The 22,861-nt window shown below is 43.8% G+C and overlaps 1 protein-coding gene across 6 annotated transcripts in view; it reads right to left on the bottom strand.

Moving 5' to 3' along the window:
- PHF20 (PHD finger protein 20) overlaps window positions 1-22,341 on the bottom strand; it is a 147,136-nt gene extending 124,795 nt beyond the window's left edge. For 4 of the 6 annotated variants that reach the window (XM_072800811.1, XM_072800815.1, XM_072800813.1 and 1 more), the window contains exons 1-2: window positions 22,194-22,341; window positions 252-366 (exon numbers count right to left, since the gene is read on the bottom strand). In XM_072800811.1, the coding sequence (XP_072656912.1) occupies window positions 252-334 (83 nt within the window). In that variant the 5' untranslated portion in view covers window positions 335-366; window positions 22,194-22,341. Of the gene's footprint in view, window positions 1-251; window positions 367-7,857; window positions 7,979-22,193 lie in introns of those variants that run through there. The other 2 variants (XM_072800812.1, XM_072800814.1) reach the window with 2 other exon arrangements.
- Between the last annotated feature and the right edge of the window lie 520 nt (window positions 22,342-22,861).

Raw genomic sequence — 22,861 nt, 5'->3', positions numbered from 1 at the left:
AACACTTCCTCACCCAAACAGGCAGAAAGGGGAAACAAGTATTAACAAGTAGTCACTGGATGGTCTCCAGGACAGAGGGAAGCACCAAAAAGAACCGGCATTTCCACAGCTCTAGGCTTAAGTATCCTTCTACCTTCCAAGAGTCAGGGAGCAAGAAAACACTAGAGAAAGGCCCAGGCTACCCCTCTTTACCAGTGCTAGCAAAAATCCTTTACTGAAGCAACTTAATTAGCAGAAAAATATAAAAGTACCAGTTTTTTAATCGGTCCCGGGCTTCCAACTGGGCTCCCACTTCAAAGCTGATTCCTCGTCTGTTAGGTGGATGCTTTGTCATTTTCAGTCATCAGCAGGGCTGCCTTTATTCTCCTGAAAAAGCCAATTAAATATTTATGAAACTTAGGCAAAGTCTGCCCAGAGTGTAGCATCATTCACTACACATAAAAGACAAACAGGCATTATTCAAAACAAAAAGTTCCAGGAAACCCTGCCAGTGGCTTTCTTCATGCCTGCTCTCATCCTAACACAGGCGTGCCCTCCCTTGGCTCCTCCTCTTCTATTATTCAGCATCCTGTAGTTCCACAAACTGAGGAGACCCCCACTCAACACTGCTGACAAGGACTCACCTCTAAGGGGCATTCCTCAGAACTCTAAAAACACAATTGCTCTCCAGGTTAAATATAATCATTTGCTAATGCATTCAATATCTGAGACACTAGAAAAATGGTCAAGACCAAAAGAGACACACATTTCCTGTCCTCATGAAGCCTCTAGCCCACTGGGGGACGACAAAAATGTAGCCAGTAAACAGAAGAATAACCACAAGCTGCAACTCCTACGAATTTTATGTACACAAAAGCTGACACTTGATTTCTGGCCCTATTTGGAAGGTTGGACAAGAAAGAACTATTTATACTTTCTCTGTTCTATTTATATTTCTGCCTCCTCTTTTTTTTTTTTCCTGCCTCTTCTTGACTTCATTCTGACAATTTATATTTTCCTAAGTAATTCTTCATCAAATCTTTGGATACTGGGATTGGTGATCATTTTCTATGTGAATAAAATTTATCTCTAGGGGCCAGTGGTGGTTCTGATGGTGATGTAGCCACTCTGAGTTCTCGAGGCACTTAAACAGGCCACCTTCACATAGTAGGCCACCTCAAATCGCATTTTCCCCAATTAAACTTTGGGTCTCAAAAAAAGCTTATACTGCCCAACCAACACCAGAGTAATGCTAGGGCAACATCTGTGTCATATCAGAAACACAATCTTAGCAATGGACTAACTAAATGTGGAAAAATCACTGAAGTGGATCCTCATATCTGATGTGTAATGCTATCATATCTTAGGAAGAATCTGTATGCAGTACATTATATGAGAAGTCAGGATCCCAAATTACACCACTTTGAGCTCACATTAAAACTCATGTATGGGGACGCCTGAGTGGTTGAGCATCTATCTGCCTTTGGCTCAGGGCATGACCCTGGTCCTGGGATCGAGTCCCGCATCAGTCTCCCTTCGAGGAATGCCTGCTTCTCCCACTGCCTGTATCTCTGCCTCTCTCTGTGTATCTCTCATGAAGAAATAAATAAAATCTTAAAAAAAAAAAAAAAAACTCATATATGTTTGGAGCGCCTGGATGGCTCAGTCGATTAAGTGTCCAACTCCTGATTTCAGCTCAGGTCATGATCACAGGGTCCCTGGATCAAGCCCCACGTTGGGCTCCTCCTCTCTTTGCCCCTCTCCATATCTCTAAAATAAATTTAAAAATAAATCTTTAAAACACATGTGTATTTAGGGACACCAGGGTAGCTCAATCAGGTAAGCTCCAGACTCTTCATTTCAGCTGAGGTCATGATCTCAGGATCATGATCAAGCCCCACAACAGACTCCATACTAGGTGTGGAGCCTGCTTAAGATTTTCTCTCTCCCTTGCCCTCTGCTTCTCCCCCAACTCGTGCATGCACATGCACACATTCTCTCTCAATAAAAATCTAAAAAAAAAAAAAAAAAAAAAGTAGAAAAAAACAGGTTGTAGGTGATTGCTCTTTATTTCGTTTTCTTTTTAAGATCCTATTTATTTATTCATAAGAGACAGAGAGAGAGAGGCAGAGACATAGGCAGAGGGAGAAGCAGGTTCCCTTCATCGGGGAGCCCAATGCAGGACTCGTTCCCAGGACCCCGGGATCACGACCTGAGCCAAAGGCAGACGCTCAACCACTGAGCCTGAGAGACTCAGGCATCCTGGAAGTGACTGTTCTTTTCCTTTTATTTATTTTTTAAAGTAATCTCTACATCAAACATGGGATTTGAACTCACAACCCTGAGATCAAGAGTCACATGCTCTACTGACTGAGCCAGATAGGTACACTTGTTCTTTTCCTTTTAAACAATTTCATAAATTTAAAGATTTTCACAATGGAATTTTTCCATAAGAAAAAAAACCCTGTAATTTGAAGGATGAGCTATCCATTAAACCAATTCTGAAGGGCTGATACTGGGGAACACACAAAACAACTCAAATGAAGACAGGAATGGTTGACAGTTGTATTAAGGAAGCTAAAACATTCTGAAAAACTGAAAAGTTATTATGTTAAGAAGGAGTGTTTCTGGGGATCCCTGGGTCGCTCAGCGGTTTAGCGCCTGCCTTTGGCCCAGGGCGTGATCCTGGAGTCCTGGGATCGAGTCCCACGTTAGGCTCCCTACATGGAGCCTGCTTCTCCTTTTGTCTGCATCTCCGCTTCTCTCTGTGTGTGTGTCTCTCATGAATAAATAAATAAAATCTAAAAAAAAAAAAAAATAAGGAGTGTTTCTACTATAATGACCCTAGGAAAGGGAGAGCCAGAGGTCTGACTGACTTTACCTAACACTCCCAAGAAAAATGAAATATCAAATCTGATGTAAGTAAATCCAATCAGTATAAGTTTTCATTTTGGCTTGACTAACAAATACCAACTCAAATTATCTATCTTTTTATCTCTGATGTCATATATAATAAGTAATATACAGCTTAATAGTTTGGCTTTCCAGATTATATGAAAAAGTAATGCCAGGGGTGCCTGGCTGATGCAGTCAGTAGAGCATGCAATTCTTGATCTCAGGATTGTAAATTCAAGCCCCACATTGGGTGTAGAGATTACTTAAATATAAAAAATAAAAAATTTTAAGTGATGCCAAACAAGAAGAAAGGCAGAGTGGCACTGAACACTCACTAAGCTATAAATATTTGTCAGACTTTATGCATGGGGGACAGCTCCCTTTTACAGAGGCTATGCATATAATGTAATGGGTTTAGGGGCACCTTGGTGGCTCAGTCAGTTAAGCATCTGCCTTCAACTCAGGTCATTACCTCAAGGTCCTGGGAAGAAGCCCAATTAGATCTTCCTGCTCAGTGGGGAGTCTGCTTCACCCTCTGCTTCTCCCCCCTGCTCATGCTATTTCTCAAATAAATAAAATCATTTAAAAAATAATAATAATGTAATGGGATTAAACGCTTGACCTTAAACCCCCAGATCCACCTCATACTACCTGAATGAATCTGAGTAATTACTTAATCCCACTGAATTTGTTTCCTCTCCTTAAAAGGGGTTAGTGGTGACAACGGTACCTATCTCTAGGCAGTGGGTGTGAGGATTGAGATAATCCATTTAAGGGGCACAAGACTGATACAGAGTAAGGACTACAAAGGAATTATTAGCTATTAATAATTCTATTGTCACAAATGAGGAAATTAGGCTTAAAGTAATTTGGCTAACAGTGCTAAATGACAAACCCCAGAACAAAAGCTCAGGTCTGCTTCATTTCTGAATTAATTCTTTCATCACACAAATTCTCCCCAGGTACCCTAGGAGGCCTTCCATTAAAATACAGGAGCATGGGAGGAAGGCAGTAAATGAATGAAGATGAGCAAATTATTCCCAGTGGCGCAAAGGAAAAAAAGGAAAAGAAAAGAAAGAAAGAAACAATTCCTCTTGAGGCTAAATTGTCTTCCTAACCATGAACTAAAACCTGTTTCATTCAAACTCTAACCCACTTACTTGAAGTTTTACTCTCTGGGATCACAAAGAATAAGACAAAGGATTAATATGACTTTTGTGTCCCATCCCCAATCTTCCCCCACACTCTTCTAGAGTGGCAGCACTTGTCTTTTGATTTCACATTAAATCATTCGACAATTGATTAGTGAGTACTATTCCTCAGGCATTGTGCTGGAAATGAGGAGTAAGAAATCCAACTCAGACCCTGCTCTAGTCCACCCAGAAAGATAAACACAAACACTAGAAGGAGATGAACAAGCTCTAACAAGGGGCAAGGGGAATGACATCAAGAAATCATCTAAAAGTCTCAATTTAATTTTGTTGTTTTTAAGTAAACTCTACGCCCACCATGGGACTCGAATTTACAACCCTAAGATCCTAAGTCCCATGGTCTACAGTCTTAGGCAGCCAGGCACCCCAAAGTCTCAATTCAATTTGACAACACTAACAAAAGGAGTTCAAAGCAGAAGCAGGAATTTTTTATTTAAAAAGTTACCTAAGTACTTTTTTTTTTTTTTTTAAACTTCTCACATTAAGTTTAACACAAGTTGTTCTCAAGATGCAAAAGGATGGGGCACCTAGCTGACTCTTTTGATTAAAGGTCTGCCTTCAGTTCAGGTCATGATCCTGGGGTCCTGGGATCCAGCCCCAGGTCAAGCTCTCTGCTGGGCAGGGAGTCTGCTTCTGCCTCTCCCTCTGCCTGCTGCTCTGCCTACTTGTGCTCTGTCAAATAAATAAATAAAATCTTTAAAAATAAATAAAGAAGGATGCAAAAGGGCTAAGATTCTATCTATAGCTTTCAACTTATCCATTCTTCAGGGCCTTGGCTTTTTCTTCAAAAAATCTCCAGCTTCCAGAATTAAGAATTAAAGGTAATATATTCAATAAGGACACAGAGGAAAAATAAGAGAAAAAAAACTTATGCTATCTGTATTTATATAGGATTCCATTTTAAAGACCTTGATAGGGCTTTAAATTATCCCTTTACATTTAAATTTCCCTATAATGGGAACCCACTGCCACAAAGGAGATATAAAGGCTTATTTCTTTAAATACAGTATTCAAAGTCAATGCTCCTATATCAATAATAATGAAAGCTTTCAGTGTATGCTGTGTAATACTGTTTAAGAGGCACTTTCACAAAGGTGGGGGGAGGTATAGCTACAAAGCAAATGACAAAGAGCTAACTTCCTATATTAAGAGGGACGCCTGAGTGGCTCAGTGGCTGAGCATCTGCCTTTGGCTCAGGGCGTCATCCTGGAGTCCCTGGATGAGTCCTACATTGGGCTTCCTGCAAGGAGCCTGCTTCTCCCTCTGCCCATGTCTCTGCCTCTCTTTCTCTATGTCTCTCATGAATAAATAAATAAAATCCTTAAAAAAAAAAAAATAAGAGTGCATACAAACCAAGAACAAAAAAGTCAACTTACTCAAAAGTGGGCAAAATATAAGAACTGGAAGATTGCTCGGGAAGGGGGAGAAAATACAAAGCTCTAATTAGCATGTTATATTCTATCCATATAATATCACCCTAAATTAAAAGAAATGCAAATCAAAATAATTTTTCAGTTCTAAGGCAAAAAATTTAAAGGTAGGATAATCAATGTTTTCAGGATGAGAAGAAAAAAAAGCATCCTTATGCACTGTTGGTAGAAGCATAAATTGGAAAAGCTTTTCTAGAGGCAACTTGGCACTATCTACAAAAATACACATGGAGTGCCTGGTGGGCTCAGTCAGCAGAGCATGTGATTCTTGATCTCCGGGTGATGAGTTCAATCCCCACGTTGGGAGTAGAGATTACATAAATAAAAAATATACACATATCTGCAACCCAATGGTCCCACAGCCAGTAACTTACCCTAGAGATACATCCCCAAAGTCTGCCAAATTACCTGTACTGATGATCAATATAGCTCTGCAATTTCTGCAGCTAATATGTTCTTTAAAAGAGGCCTCGCTAAACAAATTATGTACATAGAATGTTGTACAGCCATTAAAAGGAATAATGGCTATCAGTAGATGTCAATATGGAGCCATCTGTAAGACATATTGTCAAGTAAAAAGGGCATGGTATAGAGGCATGTGTATGGTATTATCTTTTCAATGTAAACAAACATAAATATAGGCACATCTATTATAGCATATGCATAAAATTATTTCTTAAAAGGAACTAAGAAACTGTTTAAGTAGTTCTGTTAATGAGAGGAATGCAGCATGGAAAAGTAAGTTTTCATTTTTTATCTTACTATATTGTTAGAATTTTCTAACCTCAAAAATGTACTTTTTTTGTCAGCAGGGGATTATCTAGTTGGTAAGATTTTAATCTTGGATTACTTATTACTCTTTGTATTTTTTAAAAATATTACTTAAATATACAAAAGTTCTGGGGTACCTGGGTGGCTCAATCAGTTAAGCATCTGCCTTCGGCTCAGGATATGACCTTAGGGTCCTGGGATCGAGCCCCAAATTGCCTTCTCCCTCTGCCCCTCCCCTGTTCATGCTCTTTCATGCACGCAGTCTCTCTCAAATAAAATCTTCAAAATAAATAAATAAACAAAAGTCCTTTCATTCATTTTTTTTAAGATTTATTTGACACAGAGAGAACAGGCACAGCACGGGGAGTAGCAAGCAGAGTGAGGGAGAAGTAGGCTCCCTGCCAAGAAAGGAGCGTGACTCTGGGATCATGACCTGAGCTGAAAGCAATTGGTCAGCCCACTGAGCCACCAAGGTGCCCATCAGTAAGTATTTATTGAATGCCTATGTGCCAGGTACTGCAAATAGATACTAGAAGGACAAGACTACCCCAACCCTGTTCTCTAGTGGGGAAGACAGGTAATAAACAAGATTCACACAAAGAAGATAATCTCTGGCAGGATAAGCACTGTGGGGAAACCCAACAGAAAGACCACTTTAGATAAGGCTGTTACAAAAGACTCTGAGGAGTTGAGATCTGACAGAGATCTAAATGACAAGAAGACAACCAGGTAAAGATCTAGGAGAAAAATTCTAGGCAAAGGGAGAGTCCTAGAGGCAAGGTGTCTCAGGCGGGAGTGTGCCCCCATCTCCCTCACCAGCCCTGTGCCTAGGAGGTAGAGACTACCCTGCAAACCCATAATGCTGTCCCAGAAAAGCTTAACAGTATCAGCAGGTCCAGTGACACCTTCATCTCAAAGGAAGAAGTTTCCAAGGGGACTCTGCCAAAGTTGTCTTGGAGGAAGGTCAGAAATGCTTAGGGATGGAGCATAGACAGGTTTTAGACTCAGATTCTGACAAATCCTGGCTCTACTCATTGGCTGAATTAAGATGAGATAAATCACTGAGCCTCTGTTTGCCCATCTATAAAATAAGATTAATAACCCTACCTCCTAGGGTTGTTGTGAGGAATAAGTGAGCTAATGGATGTCCAATACTTAGCACAGTTAACACTAACTATTCAGCACTGAAAATAAAATGGTTGTATAATAGTAGTAGTAGTAGCAAAACGTACATCAGACACAAAGGATTACAGCCTAATCAATATTATCATGAAGTATTAACAACAAATAGTATCTAATACACTAAAGAACATAGGAAGCATGTATTTAGTCCTGGGAAGGTGAAAAGTTGATTCAAGTAGGGGTAGGGGCCCATCCATGACTACCCTGGTTTCCTCAAGGACACAGAAGGAAGACTGGATCTAAAGCAAAGACCAGTACCATTCTTCAGGCCCCTCCCCAGGTCATACTGTAAAAGCTGAATTAACCTCTTTTATTTTATTTCCTAACCCCCTCAAAGGAGAGGAGGGAAATCAGGAAAGGAGGAAGGAAAGAAATAGGCCAAAAATTACCTTACTCTCTTTATAGACATTTCAAATGCTTTCTCCAAGAGCCAAGTTTTTCCTTCCACAATTAAAATTCAGGCAGAGAGCAAACACAGGTTGAGTTTACTTATTCCAAATTACTGAGAATGAGCTGGTCAAATCAGTGATCTTCCCAGAAGCAGTGGGAAGGGCCTATTGTTCAGGCAGGGCTCCAGAATATATTTGCTCAATGACCTTTGGGACCTTACTCAACTTCACTGAGCTAATCATCCTACCCTCACAAGTTCCTTTTCTCCTCAACAGAGTTTAAGGCCCAAAACTGGCGAATGTGCCAAGCTAGAAACAAGCACATCACCCTTGCCTCCCACTCACCACTTTGTAATACCTACTTGTACGTCTCTCCCACTGCAGGCCCCCATCAGTTCTGATCCAATTACTACAACAGCTTTCAGGAGCTCAAAGCCCTAGCCACAGTTTTCCAGATCTGAATCAATACTGTCTTAGAAACTGACATCTTCTGACTGCCTGTTTTACTACAGACACTATTCTAAGTGCTTTATATAACCATCATCTCATTTAGTGTCTACCTTTTATAGGTTTGTAGTGATGATGATGATTCGCATTTTACAAATGAGAAAACAAAGGTTCAGAAAGTAGGCTGCCCAAATGACAAAGCTAGCAAGTACTGGGACAAGGAATTGAACCCAAGTAGTATGACTCTAATCAACTACCACACAGTTGCTAATATTCCTCACTGCTAGCTACCAAGTGATCATTAGACTCTTCTGTTTAAAACAGTTTGGGTAAATAAATAAAACAGTTCAGGTTGGGGACGCCTGGGTAGCTCAGCGGTTGAGCACCTGCCTTCGGCCCAGGGCGTAATCCTAGAGTCCCAGGATCGAATCCCAGGATGGAGTCCCAGGATCGAGTCCCAAATTAGACTCTCTGCATGGAGCCTGCTTCTCTCTCTGCCTATGTCTCTGTGTGTGTGTGTGTGTGTGTGTGTGTGTGTGTGTGTGTGTGCCTCATGAATAAATAAGTAAAATCTTAAAAAAAAAAAAGTCCAGGTTATATGTCAATTATATCTCATTTTAAAAAAGGGGTGGGGGTGCCTAGGTGGCTCCGTCGGTTAAGCATCTGCTTTTGGCTCAGGTCCTGATCCCAGCGTCCTGGGATTGAATCCTGCATCAGGCTCCCTGATCAGCAGGGAGCCTGCTTCTCCCTCTCCCTCTACTTGCAGCTTCCTCTGGTTGTGCTGTCAAATAAATAAATAAAATCTTTAAAAAAAAAAAAGAAAGAAAAGAAAAGAAAAAGCTCAGTAGTTCCCCCATAGGACCAAGTTTAAGCTACTCAGTGTAACATTAAGGCTGTCAGCGAGATAGTCATTGTGACCAAATCAACCTACGAGCCTCTAAAGATGGGCGCTTAAAAATAAGCCACTAGGGGGATCCCTGGGTGGCTCAGCGGTTTAGAGTCTGCCTTCGGCCCAGGGCCTGATCCTGGAGACCGGGGATCGAGTCCCACATCGGGCCCCCTGCCTGGGGCCTACTTCTCCCTCTGTCTGTGTCTCTGCCTCTCTCTCTTTCTCTCTCTGTGTCTCTTGTGACTAAATAAATAAAATATTTAAAAAAAAAAAAAAAAGACACTAGGCAAACTGAGCAGAAGGGCAGTGGCACACAGTGGTTAGGTGCCAGAACTCTGGATTAAGACAGACTGGATTTGGGGATCCCTGGGTGGCACAGCGGTTTGGCGCCTGCCTTTGGCCCAGGGCGCGATCCTGGAGACCCGGGATCGAGTCCCACATCGGGCTCCCGGTGCATGGAGCCTGCTTCTCCCTCTGCCTGTGTCTCTGCGCCTCTCTCTCTCTCTGTGACTATCATAAATAAATAAAAATTAAAAAAAAAAAAATTTATAAGACAGACTGGATTTGGATTCCAGCTCTAACATTTTCCAGATAACTCTGTGCAAGTCATTTTCTCTCCGAGCCTCAGGCATCTCACCTATAAAATAGGAATAGTACCAGTACCAACTTTATACATTCATACAGGTGTTGTGAAGAAAGAAATTAGTTAGGCTCTCAGAGTATTACTGCTCTTGCAGCCACACACGTAGCCAGACTCCTTATAGTTCCAACGCCCAGGAACTTTGCTCAAACGAGCTGCTTCCTCTGCCCAGTCCTTCTGCACCTCCCTGAAGGACTTGCTGGGCCAGCAGCCCACTACAATATTCTCCCATGGCAGTCTGGCCTGTTCTCTGGACCACAGCACTCAGCACTCTAGACTGAAACTGCCTGTCTCCAAGTGATCTCTCACAAGGCCCTGCCCTCCCCCATAGGCAGCCCCAGCATTTAACTAACAAGCAGTGCCCTTACATGGTGGTCAGGTGCTTGTTAAATGTCAACTTCCTCACTGGGAGAATAAAAACAAGAAAGAAGGACAAGTATCACTCCCCTAAAGGGAAGTCAGGATTCACAGAGACAATCACGAGGAGGCTCTTTGAAAGTGCTACCCAAGGGTCAATGAAGGAAGAAGCCTTCAGAGCAGGGGAGGAAGGCAAGATATAGGGAACGAAGGACCTGAAGACAGACCACAATTTTGCTCCTGGACCTAAGCAAAGCTGTATTCATTTTTCAGGCAAGGGGAGGCTCCAGTCTATAAATGTTGGTAGCTTTGGAGTGGGTTTGTGTGGCTTCCTTTCAGAGCAGGGAACCTTTTTTTTTTAAGATTTATTTATTTATATGAGAGAGAAAAAGAGCACATGTGCACACATGCAGGCACTCACGAGTAGGGGGAGAGACAGAAGGAGAAGAAACTTTTTTTTTTTTAAGATTTTATTTGATAGAGAGTGTGAGAGGGAGCTGAAGCAGAGGCAGGGGTAGAGGGAGAAGGGGAAGCAGACTCCCCGCTGAGCAGAGAGCCTCGACGCAGGGCTGGATCCCAGGGCCCTGAGATCATGACCTGAACTGCAGACGCTTAACTGACAGAGCCATCCAGACACTCCGATAAAATACAAACTTATGACATGAAGGAATTTTAAAAACAATTTGTGAGGAATAAAACAGAATAGCAGAATAGTAACATATACTCAACTACTATTCATAGTTTACCAAGTTTTGATAACCTTATCAAATACCTAAACTGAAAAAAAAAAAAATACCTAAACTGTTCTTACAGGACTCCTTAATTGAGGTATCACTATATTACAAAAGAAAACAATGTGATGTGATGAGCACTGGGTGTTCTATTCAACCAATAAATTGTTGAACACTACATCTGAGGGGAAAAAAAAAAGGAAACAATTTGGATATGGAGTCATCACTCCATGAGGCCTCCAAAGACATTTTCCTGAATTACAACTGTTTCACTGCACAGGAGATTTTAATGACAAATAGATTATTTAATAGTTAACTAACTCATCACCTTATTCTTTAAATATTAACTTTTACTCCTGGCCTTTATTATTAATACCAGGAAATGGCCAACATTTACTTCACCACAGGCTAACTCCTTTACAAATACCTTATCCCCAAATACTGCAACGCAGAGAAGTTGGCAGTATTATCCCATTTTAGAGGAAAGGAGACTTAGAGCAAATAACTTGCCCACGGTCATCTGGCTAGGTGGGGGAGCTGGGATCTGAGAAGCAGGACCTCCTCTAAGATCCACTCTACTTATACTACTTTTTAAAATGGGACCTTTGGGGATGCCTGGGTAGCTCAGCGGTTGAGTGTCTGCCTTTGGCTCAGGACATGATCCCGGAGTTCTGGAATCAAGTCCCACTCGGGCTCCCTGCATGGAGTCTGCTTCTCCCTCTGCCTATGTTCTCTGCCGCTTTCTGTGTCTCTCATGAATAAAAAAAAAGAAATACATATATATATATATATATATCTTAAAATAGGGCCTTTGAAAATATAAATGAATAATAAATGAAGCCTTTGGGATATCTGCACACTAAAGATTATTAAGGGATTACTGTTTAAGTTGTTCTGTTTTAAAAAGGAAAAAAAATTAAATCTTTTCCCTCTCGACTGAGAGAGTTTTGGATAAAATACAAACAACATGAAGGAATTCTAAATTTTTTTTTTTAAAGTCTGACTTTTGGGATCCCTGGGTGGCGCAGCGGTTTGGCGCCTGCCTTTGGCCCAGGGCGCGATCCTGGAGACCCGGGATCGAATCCCACGTCGGGCTCCTGGTGCATGGAGCCTGCTTCTCCCTCTGCCTATGTCTCTGCCTCTCTCTCTCTCTCTCTCTCTCTCTCTCTGTGACTACCATAAATAAATAAAAAATATTAAAAAAAAAATAATAAAGTCTGACTTTTTTTTTTTTTTTAAGATTTTGTTTGTTTATTCATAGAGACACAGAGAGAGACAGGTAGAGACACAGGCAGAGGGAGAAGCAGGCTCCATGCAAGGAGCCGGACATGGGACTCGATCCTGGGTCTCCAGGATCACACCCCAGGCTGCAGGCGGCGCTAAATCGCTGTGCCACTGGGGCTGCCCATGAAGGAATTTTAAAAACAATTTGTGATGAATAAAACAGAATAGTAACATATACTCAACTATTCACAGTTTACCAAGTTTTGATAGCCTTATACACTGGTTTTCTCATTCCCATTTTAAAGATCAGGAAATGGAAGGAGGGGATCCATGGGTGGCTCAGCGGTTTGGCACCTCAGCTCAGGGCATGGTCCTGGGGTCCCGGGATCGAGTCCCACATCAGGCTCCCTGCATGGAGCCTGCTTCTCCCTCTGCCTAGGTCTCTGCCTCTCTCTCTCTCTCTCTCTCTCTCTCTCTCTCTGTCTCTCATGAATAAATAAATAAACATTTTTCTAAAAAAAAGGTAATGGAAGGAAAATAACATTTACTGATATTTCCAATGATCAATGTGAGGCAGTTAGGACGATATTTAAGGGAGGAAACAGGTCCCAGAGGTTAAGTAACTACCTACACTGGAAGTCACCCTCCAATGCCCATGTCAAGAGTTTTAAGTCACATGCCCAGGTTATGTGTATTCCCAAGAGAGTGGCAGATGATGAAACTCAAACTCAGGCATATTGCCTCCATGTCTTGGTCCTTGCCATGACCTATCACACAGCCTGGATATAAAAGGAGGCCTCTTTCACTACCTTGCCCTTCTAAACTGCAGATACTTAAGTCTTATATAGGTTGCATCATGACCAATTTCCTACTCATCAAATCACATTGGACAGCATTTGCCACTCCATGGGACCAAGGGACAGTCAAACAGCACCAGCCATGGCCAGGAGCCTCAAGAAAGGGAAAAAGGCAGCCTGAGCTGGACAAGTTTGGCTTCTACAACTGAGGGATGTTTGCATTATCAGGAACATCCTCTGGGATGAAGTGGCAAGGCCACCCCTTCTCTCAGTAGTGCTTCAAATCTGGGTTCCAGACTGCCACGTGTTTGACATTGTGATTAACATGATTTATTCAAACCTCTGAGGAGAACAGTATGGCATTTAAGTAAGGATGCAAGAGCACTGGGAAAATGGGTAAAGAAACTTGGTACTCCATTGAACAAGTTATTCAATCTCAGCTTCCATGTCTGTTAGATGAGGATAATAGATAAACTGAAAACATTCCATAATCTCCGGGACGCCTGGGTGGCTCAGCAGTTGGGTGTCTGCCTTTGGCTCAGGGAGTGATATTGGAGTCCCTGCATGGAGCCTGCTTCTCCCTCTGCCTATGTCTCTGCCTCTCTCTATCTCTTGTAAATAAATAAAATCTTAAAAAAAAAAAAAAAAAAGATTACATAAGCTCCAACAGAGTGCTCCAAAAAATGCTAACTATAGTTATTATTGTAAATGCCCACATTTCCAGGCCAGGTTTCCACAACCTAGGAATCCAAACACTTGTGTGCCTGCAACAAAGGTATGTCAATCCATCTAGCTGTGTACCTTTTCTTTTTTTTTTTTTTTTAATTTTTATTTATTTATGATAGTCACAGAGAGAGAGAGAGAGAGAGAGAGAGAGGCAGAGACACAGGCAGAGGGAGAAGCAGGTTCCATGCACCGGGAGCCCGACGTGGGATTCGATCCAGGGTCTCCAGGATCACGCCCTGGGCCAAAGGCAGGCGCCAAACCGCTGCGCCACCCAGGGATCCCTGTGTACCTTTTCCATGTAGGAAAGAACCCTCTTAAAAATCAGGTCTCGGGGGATCCCTGGGTGGCGCAGCGGTTTGGCGCCTGCCTTTGGCCCAGGGCGTGATCCTGGAGACCCTGGATCGAATCCCACGTCGGGCTCCTGGTGCATGGAGCCTGCTTCTCCCTCTGCCTGTGTCTCTGCCTCTCTCTCCCTCTCTCTGTGTGACTATCATAAATAAATAAAAATTAAAAAAAAAAAATCAGGTCTCTAGGGGTGCCTAGGTGGCTCATCGGTTAAGCGTCTGACTCTTGATTTCAGCTCAGGTCATGACTTCAAGATCTTGAGACTGTGTCCAACATCGGACTCCATACTCAGCACAGAGCCTGCTTGGGATTCTCTCTGTCTCTCCCTCCCTCTCCACCTCTCCCACTCCCTAAAAAAATTAAGTCTCTACTAAAACAATGAAAGCCTGAAATACTATCTAAGATGCCTGGGAATCAGCCTTTAAAATCCTAGCATTAAAAAAAATTAAAAAAGAAAAAAATAATAAAATCCTAACATTATGTTCCTGACATGAGATAAGCACTCATTAGATTAAACCATCATTTTTTTTAATATAAAAAAAAATGTCCCCAATGTGGGACTTGAACTCACAACCCTGCGATCAAGAGTCACATGCTCTATAGACTGAGCCAGCCAGGCACACCCAAACCATTTTATTTTTTTAAGATTTTTTTTTTTAGAGATTTTATTTATTTATTCCTGAGAGACACAGAGAGGCAGAGACACAGGCAGAGGGAGAAGCAGGCTCCTCGCAGGGAGCCCGATGTGGGACTCGATCCCAGATCCCGTGATTACGCCCTAAGCCAAAGGCAGGTGCTCAACTACTGAGCCACCTAGGCGTCCTTATTTTTTTAAGATTTTATTTATTTATTCATGAGAGACAAAGAGAGAGACAGACAAAGGCAGAGGAAGAAGCAGACCCCCTGAGGGAAGCCTGATGCAGGACTCAATCCCAGGACCACAGGATCAGGACCAGAGCCAAAAGCAGATGCTCAACCACTGAGCCACCCAGATGCCCCTCAAACCATCATTTTAAATCCTTCCCCACTCCTCCTCTCCCTCCTTCCCCAAAGTCCATGGATCCAGACACCACCTCCCTTTCATACAAACTGCCCTATTTATGCTGGATGACTCACACCAGGCTCCTAAAATTTTATGGGATTTCTGCAAGCTCATTACTTCCATTATTTGGTCAAAGAAAGCAAAGAACAGCTGGATACCTAGTCCAAGACCTAGCAAAGTTGTCACAGCGTTACAAATCAGGGTTTCAATTTTCAATAGGTTACTCTAAGTTAAGGTTAGTCAGTCAACAACCTGTAATGGGCAATTGCTAAGAGAAATGAATAAGACAGGAACATTCTCCCTTTCTCTGAGCTTACAATCTAGCCAAGGAGGCTCTAAGTAACCATCCATTTTGGCTTAAAGAATATTTATCATGAAAAATGTCAACTTCCCCACAGTAGCTCCTAGAGAGATGAGGAAGGAAGGTTACGGAGTTGTATATATAACATTGAGCCCTGATTTCCAGGCAGTGTCAGCAACTGCCTTTGAAAATAATCAGGTGTCCTCAAAGAACTGTTTCATTCAGTGAGGAAGTTATTCGAAATCTAGATTTATCATCGTCCTTAGCAATTTCTTGTCTGGGGTTTTATGGTTGAGTATATCGTTTGGGAAAAAAGCACTTGGAAGTCATTTTTAAATAGTGCTTGCACTCAGGATACACTTTCAAATTTCAGATAGGGAGTTTGAGCACCTTTAAAATCCTGAAAGAAGTACCAGGTAGCTGATTATCCAAGGATATGGAAGGCCTCTAGGAAAAGAGGATTAAAAACATTACATCTCACTTTCCCCAAACTCCAGCCAAAAGCAAATTACCTGCTTCACTTTTAAATTTCATTCTGCCTGCCCTACTAATTCAAAGGCAAAAAGAAAGCTAGCGTGGGAGGGTACCTGGGTGGCTCAGTCAATTAAGTGTCAGCCTTTGGCTCAAGTCATAATACCAGGGTCTTGGGTTCGAGCCCTGTGCCTTAGGCTCCCTGCTGAGCAGGGAGTCTGCTTCTCCCTCTGCACCTTTCCAGCTTGTGCTTTCTCTCTAGTTCTTTCATAAATAAAATCTGGGGGAAAAAAACAAAAGAAAGAAAGAAAAGAAAAGAAAAAAAGAAAGAAAAGAAAAGAAAAGAAAGGAAGAAAGAAAAAGCAGGCAGGCAGGCAGACTGGGGTAGGGAGGAGAAAACACTTTTTAAATTTAAATCAGTAAGAAATTACCAACATAGTTGTATGGAAACTACAAGACTCTCTGTTAGAGATTCAGGGAAGAACCTAGCACTGAAGGAACACTGAATAACAGTGAAAAGTTTAGGCAATTTTGAATGAAATAAAGCATGGAACTGGCAGAGGACATGGAGGTAGAAGTATGCTGAAGTTGGGTGTGAAGACAAGCCGGCTGCCTAGGCTAGAAAAGAGGCAGTGACAGAAGTGACTAGGAGGAGGGAAGGATTGGCAGCCTGCCCAACAGAGCACGTGAAGGAAATCAGATCTGCTAACAACAAGCTCCCACAGACACTGGGTTTCTAAGCAAGGTACTGACAAAGACACAGGGCAGGGTAGACTTTGGAGATAATCAGCCCCTCATTTTACAAATGGGGAGAATGAGGCCCAGCAGCATTAAGTGACTTGCCTGAGGTCTCACAGTGAGTGGAGGAGCTGGGACTAGGGCCAAATTCAGATCAAATCCGTTACTGAAGAGGAACTGACATTCATGTGAGGGATAAGGGGGAGGGGGAGGCACGGGACACAAAACAGTCTAGTCATTCAGGTTTGTCCTGATTAGGGCCAAGAACAGTATCAAGCTGGAAAAAGGCCATGACAGGTGACAGCCAGGGAAATAGGTGCAGATGACTTAAGACATTTAGGAAGGAAAAAACCACTAAGATTCAGTTGGTACAAAAAGAGAGAGAGTATTGTAAGCACTGATCACCATCAAAGAATATCATCTTCCCACCAGCATTTGCCTTTGTGAAGCTCTGGTACAGAGATAAACCAGTAGCTTCTATTGAAGGTCCAGGCACCTGCCTTTCCCAAGTCCATTTCCAGAACCTAGAAAACCAAGAAGGACTCCTTGGAAATACCAACATGTATGACCCTACTAACTTGGGAGTATCTCAGACTCTCTACGCATGGTAGGATAACAAGTGAGTAAGTAAAAAAGATGAGATGGCTAACTGCAGTATTCACTAGAAGACTATGTCAAGGGGCACCTGACTGGCTCAGTCAGTTGAGCGTCCAACTCTGGATTTCAGCTCAGGTCATGATCTCAGAGTCCTGGGATTGAGTCTCACATCTGACTCCCCAGTCAGCAGGGAGTCTGCTTGTTTTCCTCTCCCTCTGCTTCCCACTCCACTTGTGTGTGCTTACTCCTGCATCTTCCCCCTTTGAAATAAATAAATATTAAAAAAAAATAAAAAGACTATATGCCAAGAATTATGTTCAGGGGCACCTGGGTTAGCTCAGTCTGTTAAGCATCTGCCTTTGGCTCAGATCATGATCTCAAGATCCTGGGGTTGAGCCCTGTGTCACCTCCCTGCTCAGCAGTGAGTTGGCTTCTGCCTCTCCCTCTGCCCTCCCGCACCCCAATCTTTTTTCTCTCTAAAGCAAATAAAGTCTTTTTTTTTTATTCTTTTATTCACAAGAGACACAGAGAGAGAGGCACAGGCAGAGGGAAGAGAAGCAGGCTCCACTGCAGGGAGCCTGATGTGGGACTCCATCCAGGGACTCAGGGATCACGCCCTGAGTCCAAGGCAGATGCTCAACCACTGAGCCACCCAGGGGTCCCATCAAGTAAATAAATTCTTTAAAAAAAAATTTATATTCACAACTGCAGCACCTGGCTAGCCCAGTTAGTAGAGCATGCAACTCTTGATCTCGGGATCATGAGTTTGAGCCCCATGTTGAGTATAAAGTTTACTTTTTTTTTTTTTTAAGATTTATTTATTTATTCATGAGAGACTCAGACTGAGAGAGAGAGATGCAGAAACACAGGCAGAGGGAGAAGCAGACTCCTCGCAGAAGCCCGATGTGGGACTCGATCCCAGGACTCCAGGATCATGACCTGAGCCATAGGCAGGCACCCAACCACTGAGTCACCCAGGCATCCCTAAAGTTTACTATAAAAAAAAAAATAAAAAAAAAAAAACTAATTATGTTCACAATTAAGCAATTATTTAGGTTTTTTTTTTTAAAGATTTTATTTATTCATGAGAGACACAGAGAGAGAGGCAGAGACACAGGCAGAGGGAGAAGCAGGCTCCATGAAGGGAGCCCAACGTGGGACTCCATCCCGGGACTCCAAGATCACGCCCTGGGCCGAAGGCAGGTGCTAAACCACTAAGCTACCCGGGGATCCCATCATTTAAGCATTTAAATTTGACAAAATAGGTGCCTGGGTGACTCAGTTGGTTAAGCATCTGCCTTGGGCTCAGGTCTTGATCTCAGGGTCCTAGGATCCAGCCCCAAAGGAGCTTCCTGCTCAGTGGGGAGCCTGTTTTCCCTCTCCCTTTGCCATTCCCATTGCTAGTGCCTGCGCACACTCTCTCCCAAATAAATCTTTAAAAATATATAAATTTGACAAAATACATAGAAATTCAAATTCCTTAAGAAATTTTAGCTGGGGGGGGGGGGGTGCGCCTGGGTGGCTCAGTTGATTAAGCATCTGCCTTCGGCTCAGGTCATAATACCAGGATCCTGGGATGGAGCCCCATGTGGGGTTCCCTGCTCAGTGGGTGAGTCTGTTTCTCCCTCTGCCCTTTTATGCTCTCTCGCTGTCTTGCTCTCAAATAAAATCTTTATTAGAAAAAGGAATTTTCACCATGGTTTCAAAAACAAAATGCTGGACTAGCATATAGTTATAATTAAGTATAACTAATAGTCCTTGGAAGGTGACTTTAGGGGACGGGGGCACTTAAGTGGCTCAGTGGTTGAGCATCTGCCTTTGGCTCAGGTCAAGATCTGGAGGTTCTGGGATGGAGTCCCACATCGGGCTCCCTGCAGGGACCCTCTTCTCCCTCTGCCTGTGTTTCTGCCTCTCTCTCTCTCTCTCTCTGTCTCTCATGAATAAATAAAATCTTAAAAAAAAAATTGGGGGGAAGTGTCTGGATAAAGAGAAAGTGGAAAATAATACCTCAGCATAAGGCTAACCACACCACCTATTTCCACAAAGATATCCTTGGCTTTGTGTATAGAACCTCACTACTCAGTGTAGTTCAGTAATATGGCCATCACCTGGGAATTAGAAATGCAGATCCAGAGGCTCCAACCTAAACCTACTGGATCAGAATTAGCATGTTAGCACGACCCTTCTCCCACAAGCAATTTATATGCACATTCAAGTTTGAGAAGCATGGACACAGAATACTTTAAAGGTGCACTGTATATAGCAGTACCAAGCAGATAAAATACCAGACAGGCGTATAAAGAGATGAAATATCTGTTCACTTTCTGTGTATCATATTTTATTAGGTACTGCTCAGACAGACCTCCAGTGTTTTTTATCAATTTGGTACTTATTAACCACCACATGATCTAAATGTGGGATCCATTTCACTTCCTGAAATAACACACCTTAGCTCTAGGGCTTTCATGACCATGAAAAATAAAACACTTAGTTGTTCTGAAAATATAGTAACAGTTAATTGTATTCAAGCTCCAACACTGAGTTCAGAGCACTTTTTCACAAGCTCCATTAATTCCTACAGGTTCCTGCGAGTATCATTAAATCCTCCAGCATCCCTAAGAAGCAGGTGCTTGGCAAACATCCAATCTCCAAATGAGATTCAGAAGGAAGTGGTCCTGAAAATGCAGTACCTTCCTGCCTCATCCTGCCAGTGTAGCTTCTCAGGCCCAAACTCTCTCCCCCACTGAGGCCTCATACAGCTGCACACTCAAGTACTTCCCAAAAGGGAGAAAGGTCAGAAGTATCATTATCCCATAAGCACTTGGGATTCCAGCTGTGGAGAAATTAAGCCGGTTAGGGGCTCAGAGAAGCCCTGAGTAAGATCTGGAAAGACAGAGGGAAATACAAAAGAAAGAACCTACTGAGAGGCTTTTAAGAGACAAGAGGTCCCAGATATTTGGTGATTTTAAGATGGGGATTGGGAGCAAGGCTTGGCAGACATGTGAGAAAATGATAAGAGGTAAGTATCCATCCCCCACCTGCAACTCAGGGAAAATAACAAAAAGAGTGACAAAGAGATTCCTCCAAATGACCTATTTTCTTGATAAAAGGAAGGAAGAAAGCTAATGTAGGGAGGAAGTTTATGAGCTGGAAGACTGGAAGACTCTCTTCAGAATTTTTTCCCAATGGGGGTGGGGGAGGAGAGAAGCAAAGGAGAAAACAGTACACATCTAACCAGAATCTTATAGGAAGCAAACCACTGGAAGATTAAAAGTCCTGTGAATAACCAAAGAAATGTAAAGGGATTTCCTTTCCAGTTTAAATTCAGCGCTGGAGGGTCAAGCAGTCCTGGATCTGAGGCCAGCTCAAAGGGTAGAAAAGAGAAAAACTCTACAGACTCCAGTAAGCAGAGCACTGTCCAAAGGGAGTTAGAAACCAGAAAAAGGCAGAAAATGGGATAGGGCAAGCCAAGATAGAAGAGTTCCTGTTAGTAGAAAGCAAAAACATAAAAGGTAAAATAGATGTATGAAAGACAGCATGCAGGTACCCTTTAAGGGAGGGATCTTTCACTTGGGGGAGGGAAATTCAAGGTGTGACTATAGGAAGTGTGCTCAGAAAAAAGGCCACTGAAGCAGAGAAAATGCTGTGCTAAAGAAAGATAAGCATTCACCAGAGGAAGGAAGAGGAAATGGGTGCCCTGACCAAAGCAGGGAGAGCACCTAAAAGGGAAATGGGGTTCCAAAGAGGAAAGTAAACTGAGTAACGAAAATGTCTTGGATAAAAGAAAAGCTAAAAAGGATAGGAGGCATCATGCTCAAGAACCAGATATCATGGCGCAGGCCTGAGAGAACTTAGAAAAAATGTGTGCCCTCCCAGATTTAAGAATCATCAGGAAGGTGGCTGCAACCCAAGGACTGGGCAACCAAAAGGAGTGGATCCTGTACATTTTGGAAACACAGGAAACAAATACACTCTCAGATATGAACCTGAGTCTCCCCCAGGAAATAAAGTAGTTTAATTTGAGGAACTCATGAAAATGGGTGCAACCCCAAGAATACAGTGACTAGAAAAAGCAGTGAATTCCTTTATTTGTGCAACCGCAAATATCTACCTTTAAACTTCAGAATTTGGATCGCATTTTCAGTAGACTCTGGAAATAAGGAGCACCCCCAAGGGCTGGGGAAACGAAGCAGCCCCTAAATTTAAAAAATTTTGGAAAGCATTTGCAAGATCTGGGGCCAGGATAAGGAGATTCTTTCTTGGATATGTGGGAATAGAAGTATCCCCGAAACTTTGGCTACCGGACCCCAGATCTGAGAGTCAATTATGGAGCAAACCCCAAAATTTGAAAGGGAGTGCGTGTTCAGATTAGTGGCTCGGAAAAGGGAGTGTCCTCCCAGTTTGGGGGGGGGTTGCCTGGGAAATGGGATACATCCTCAGTTTGAGGGGCTTTGGAAATTAAGATAAAACCCCAGGGCTGGAGTTTAAGAAAGGGAGTGCACCACATTCTCTAAACTATAGAGAAAGGGGACACTCCCATAGCCAGGGGCTTGAGAAAGGGGTGTGCTCCCCAGAATAGGATAAAAGAGTCAATAAAAGAAAACGCATTCCCAAAGCACAAGGCAACAGCAGCGGCTGGAGGTGGAGCTCTCGGGGACCACGCAGCTCAGCCTCTCTCTAGCCCCAGCGCTTACCCCCCACCCCCAACGCGGCCCGCTCCGCGCCCCGAGCCCGCACCCCGCGGCCCAGCCCCCTCGGGCGGCGCTGATTGGCCGCGACCGCCGTCATTCCCTCGGGCAGCCCTGGGGATTGGGCGCCGCTCGCACGCCCGCCACGCTCTCAGCAGCGGTCCCCGGGCCTCCCTCCCGGCTGGGCGAGCGGGGCCGGGCGGAGAGCGAGGCCAGGCAGGGGACCGGGCAGCGGCGGCGGCCGTCTCCTCTGCCGCTGGCACGGCGCGCGCACGGCGCGGGCCCGGCCCAACCCGGCTCCGGCCCTCCGGCTTCTCCTCGCCGCGCCTCGTCGCGAGCTCACCTCACAGCCCCGCTCCGGCTGCGCCGCTCCAGGACCAACCGACAGAAGGACTCTGCGTGCTGCGCACCACGTGACCCCCGGGACGCGCCCAGCGTATCCCCCGCCCCCCCACACACACGCACCATCGCCACCACCGAGTGACGCAGCGCCCCAGCTGCCCCGCCCTCGGCCCCGCCCTGCTCGCTCCCCGTAGAGACGGCCCCGCGGCCACGCCCACTGCCCTGACGCGCGGGAACCAGGCCGGCGCCCTGATCCAGAGCACGAAGTCGCCACTCGTCAGGTAACACGAAGCCTGGGACTGGACACCCACGATCCATCACCTGTTAATTTTGCCTCCCAAGTGCATCTGGAAGCCCTTACTTCTTTCCGTCCCACTGCTGACACTCCAGTCTAGGCCCCCTCTCTCTTAGATGATGGTCGTGCCCTCCATCCCATTACCCTTTCCCCTTCCAAACCATTCTTCACACACAGTGGAAGCTTTTCAAAATTCAAATATAATCACAAACCCGGTTCTTCGGGTTGAAATCTTAATATCCCCCTGTAGCCTATCAACCAGGCTCTTCAAAGTCTCATAAATCCTAACCTGCCTCTCTCACAATCTCACACATCCTGCTTTCCCACGTTTTCCACCCCTTTCAAGTGCGCAAGCCAGGTTCCTTGACCCCTCA

The sequence above is a fragment of the Canis lupus genome, chromosome 26, assembly GCF_048164855.1.
Source record: "Canis lupus baileyi chromosome 26, mCanLup2.hap1, whole genome shotgun sequence".
Lineage (NCBI taxonomy): Eukaryota > Metazoa > Chordata > Mammalia > Carnivora > Canidae > Canis > Canis lupus.
The sequence above is the reverse complement of the archived record's forward strand: the minus strand, read 5'-3'. Positions and strand labels throughout refer to the sequence as shown.